Below are 4,900 nucleotides of genomic sequence, written 5' to 3' on the forward strand. Positions count from 1 at the left end.
CCTCAAGGCGCTTCATAGATACAGAGAAAAACCCAACAATCATATGACCCCCTATGAGCAAGCACTTTGGCAACAGTGGGAAGGAAAAACTCCCTTTTAACAGGAAGAAACCTCCGGCAGAACCAGGCTCAGGGAGGGGCGGCCATCTGCTGCGACCGGTTGGGGTGAGAGAAGGAAGACAGGATAAAGACATGCTGTGGAAGAGAGACAGAGGTTAATAACAGATATGATTCAATGCAGAGAGGTCTTAATACATAGTGAGTGAGAAAGGTGACTGGAAAGGAAAAACTCAATGCATCATGGGAATCCCCCGGCAGCCTATGTCTATTGCAGCATAACTAAGGGAGGATTCAGGGTCACCTGGTCCAGCCCTAACTATATGCTTTAGCAAAAAGGAAAGTTTTAAGCCTAATCTTAACAGTAGAGATAGTGTCTGTCTCCTGAATCCAAACTGGAAGCTGGTTCCACAGAAGAGGGGCCTGAAAACTGAAGGCTCTCCCTCCCATTCTACTTTTAAACAGAGGTGGGACCAAGTCATTGTTTTGCAAGTCTCAAGTAAGTCTCAAGTCTTTATCCTCAAGTCACAAGTCAAGTCTCAAGTAAAGTCAAGCAAGTCAGAGTCAAGTCGTAAGTCAAGACAGACAACTTTCAAGTCAAGTCCCAAGTCCGAAACTTTGAATTTCAAGTCCTTTCAAGTCTTTTTTTTTAAAAAACAATGTTGCAGTTATATGTTAGGTGTAAATAATAGACCATGTGTTCTTTTTTTAAATCTGTATTGATCTCATCACCTGATGAAACAAGTAACTTACAAAATATGCACAAACTAATTCTGAAATTGCACCTTGCACAGCTCAATTAAACTTTGCTGCAAGAATAGTCTTCCTCTAAATTACAAATTCACAGAATAAACATTCAGTGAAAAAATGCAAAAGCAGAACTTCCTGTTGAAACAAAAAGTGCTGAGATTTCCTTATGTACAAAACAATGAAATATATATATATATATATATATATATATATATATATATATATATATATATATATATATATATATATATATATATATATATATATAAACAATGAACAAGAATGTGCAAGAATGTGCACTTTAAGTTATTTCAGTTCACTATTAACTATTCTGCATTGCATTTGCAAAAGACCAAATTGGCCAAAAGTCTGTCAGTCATTTGTGCACGATGAGGCCGTAGAATGATGCCACCATAGCTGAAAACTCGCTCCACAGGAGCACTACATGCAGGTACTGCCAAAACTCTGGTGGCCACATGAAACAGAGAAGGAAGAGTCTGCATGTTCATTGCCCAGAACAAGAGGGCGTTCTGTCCATCAGCAATATCCAGGTAGTGACTTAGCTGTAGAGCTGGACTCTTCCCCACATCCTTCTTCTGCCTCTTACAGTAAGCAGCAAAGAGTCCTCCATCTTCACAGTCCTCTTGATGTTCCTCACCAGGAGTCACAGGTTGCTCTAACTTTGCAGGATCTGCCACATCTTGCAGGATCAGATCTGGCAAAACAAATTAACAACAGCAAAAGAGCCTTTATTACAATTTTAGACAAAAAAAAAATACAGAAAAAATATAAACTATATTCAATCTTTACCTTTAACTTTTTGTGTCACCTCTGTCTTTATGTCACAACTGCCCAACACATGGTGTTCCACCCACAACAGAGAAAATGCTGGCTCCAAAGCAGCTGCTTTAAGGTACACTGGATCTGAAAAGGGGGCAGTGATCCCATCTTCTGCTCTAGCCATTCGCACACTGATAAAGATTCCAAGAAATCTTTTGTTCAAAGATGCTTGGAGGCTCCTGACCAGACCATTCAGGAAACGGACTTGAGGCTTCAGTTTCTCAAGGTGGTGATTGAGGGACAGCACGGATGGAACAACAGCACTAATCGTGACTATTTTCTCACCTTGTGTCAAATCTGTTGCTTCTCCAAAAGGCTTCAAGATGTCCACCATCTCCTTCAACAGGTTCCACTCTCGTGTTGTGAATAATAACTCCTTGTGCCCAGCCATTTCAAGAACAGCACAGAGTTTTAGATGTTCACATTGGATAACTGCCTTCACTTGTCTCAGTGTTGAATTCCATCTTGTGATTACAGCTGCAGGGATCGCTTTCTGTTCACCAAATTCAGCTTCAAACACATCTTTGAATGTTGTGCTTGTGTGCAGTAGAGAGCTGAGCTTAGATAACTTTGAAAGTGAAGGAGATGCCACTTTGGTCTCTGACAAACCATCTTTCACCACCAGCTGAAGTGTGTGCGCAAAACACTGCAGGCGCTGTGTCTTTGCCATAGCAGCACCTGATCTTCCAAGGTTAAGTCATGCCAGAGCTCTGGGTCGTCAAGATGATCACCATCATCATCCTGTTCCTCAGCTTGCTCAGTGGGGAAGCACACAGTGAATGCTTTCCGCATATTGGCAGCATTGTCACTAATAATATAGTCTAGTTTATCTTTGATGTTGTATTCGTCACATATAGCTTCAAATTTCTCACAGATTCTTTCACCAGTGTGTAATCCTTTGAAGCGGTCAAAGGCCAGCAGTTTGGATTTTAGCTGCATCCTCTCTGTCTCTTTCTGTATCCAGTGCACAGTGATACCAAGGAAACCCCTCATCTTTCGGTCTGACCAAATGTCCACAGTGACTGAAACATGATCAGTCTCGCTCAACTGAGTTTTTAACATTGAACGTTTCTCAGCAGCAAGGTTCTCTGTTTTTGATATAATTGTTCTGCGACATACCGGGCTGTATTTTCTGTCAACTACCGTCAGAAAGTGCCGAAAATTCTTGTTTTCCACAATAGAAAGGGGCAGGTTGCAACCAATAATCAAGTCACTTAATAATGCATTCGTGATAGCTTTCTGCTGTGGATGAGTCATGCTGTACTGTCCGGCACAAGTGTCCATAAACTGTGATATGGAAGGCTGTTGAGGTTCATTTGTGATCCTCTTTTTCATCTGGTATTCTTCAAATCTGATAGAGGTAAGCATATTAGACACATGTCAGAAATTCCATTTCAGCCATTCATGAATTGCATTTTACTGTAAGTTGATCCTAATAATCCTAAATAACTATTAACACTTAAACTCTCATAGTTTTCAGACAATAAAAAATATAAATGAAAAATATATAAACAATATTTATTAAAACACTTTTCTCAAAACTCTGCATACAGTTCTAATAAGCAATGTTTAGCATCCCTGTTAAGAATAACTGACCTTTGCAAATAAACAACAGCTAATAACATAAGATCAAAGTATTTTATTTGATGTATTGACATAAATGACAGAAGAAAAAGGCCGTATATAGCAGGACTACTCAATTACACACTAAGGTGGGCCAGATTTTCCTAACCAAAATTTTTTTTCCCCCTGGCTCAGACATGCAAAAGTTAAACACGACCATATGTTACCGGCACCAGACTTAGGGGAATCTGGACTGGCAGCAAGCGGCACACAGGCTAGAGAGCACTGCGTAGCCAAATATGAGCAAACTGTGGATTAATAGAGAGGACACCGAAGTTAGCGTCTTGCTCGGGCCGGAGCTCATTTATTTCTCCACATATACACAATACAAATCACACTAGACCATGCATTCTTCCCATAAAATAACAGAGTCCATAAACAAAAATAAAGTTACAAAAAGCATTCTCTCAAAAGCAAAATAAATACAAACTAATCCAAAATGACTTTACATACTCACAACTTAAACAAAACACTCACGGCTAAAGCATAACAACATACCAAAATAACCCATCTCACATTCACACCTTTCCCCACATTCGCGCCATATACGCCATTACTTTTGAACATGGCGTCCCCTGAACGCAACACAACATGGCGGCAGACGACTGCAAACGTTGTTTCACCAACGAAAAGCTTTCCCCTTAATACATGTACTCAGTACTGCTTGGCTAACACTACAACACATTTTCTGAAGCCGCAGGTTGCCACTGTCATAGCATATACTTATAGTGCTATGTAGCATTATGCCGATGATACACTAATACTCATTACAACAAAATACCACAAAACAATATTATCACTCTCATCTCAAAATATAGCCGAATAGTTGTTACTCAACTTACATGACATTTAGAACCAGTTAATGATGAGGAGGAGACGGAGAGAAACTGTCTTCCCTGAGTACAGCTACAGAACCCACTTTCTGAAACGGACCCTGCTCACCATTCACCGACAATTCTGAGCTAACAAGTTGCGTATTATTCTTGGATGCGCTTGTAGGACCGGATTTAAAATAGCATGACAAACATATCATACCTGTTAAAGCCAAACAGTATCATCAACCTAGCCCGGAGAACATTTGCTAATAAGATGAAGTTAGCTAAGTCGCTATCTCATCGTAGCAAAAAAAGGCAGCACCTACCGTTCTTTGTGCAACTTCAAATGTCGGACAAAGTTGGAAGTTGTTCCATCTCCGTCTGTAATTCTCTTCTTGCATGTTTTGCATGTTGCATTTCGTTTTTTGTTGACTACTTCGTAGTTTGTGTAGCCGAAAGAAATTACTCTTGGGAGCATTTTTGGCTCGAGCGTTTTTGGGTTTTGTTTTTTTTTGTTTTTTTTTAAATCTGGTTAATTTGATTGGCTGTGCTACAGCTCACGCTCACATACATACGGAGTGTGGTAAGAATGAATGAATGAATAAAGTGAATTAATGGTCCACACTTTTTATATAATATGTATGTTAAATTTTAGATTTGGGTAAAATATCAAGTCTTTTCAAGTAAACAGGTTCAAGTCCAATTCAAGTCCCAAGTCACTGGTGTAAAAGTCCAAGTCAAGTCACAAGTCTTACAACCTTTTTTCAAGTCAAGTCTAAAGTCATAAAATTAATGACTCGAGTCTGACTCGAGTCC

General features: G+C 39.6%; 1 protein-coding gene across 1 annotated transcript; it reads right to left on the bottom strand.

Moving 5' to 3' along the window:
- Positions 1-1,132: 1,132 nt before the first annotated feature.
- On the bottom strand, positions 1,133-2,249 carry LOC146670838 (zinc finger BED domain-containing protein 4-like). The gene is made up of 2 exons (XM_085405068.1): positions 1,617-2,249; positions 1,133-1,521 (listed from the first exon to the last, which is right to left on the bottom strand). The coding sequence occupies exons 1-2, from the start codon at positions 2,035-2,037 to the stop codon at positions 1,133-1,135; spliced, it is 810 nt and encodes a 269-aa protein (XP_085261194.1). The 5' UTR covers positions 2,038-2,249.
- Positions 2,250-4,900: the final 2,651 nt, after the last annotated feature.

This window comes from Rhamphochromis longiceps, linkage group LG4 (assembly GCF_057381845.1).
Source record: "Rhamphochromis longiceps isolate RC_006_pf linkage group LG4, R_longiceps_female_GT1.1, whole genome shotgun sequence".
In the NCBI taxonomy this organism is placed as follows: domain Eukaryota; kingdom Metazoa; phylum Chordata; class Actinopteri; order Cichliformes; family Cichlidae; genus Rhamphochromis; species Rhamphochromis longiceps.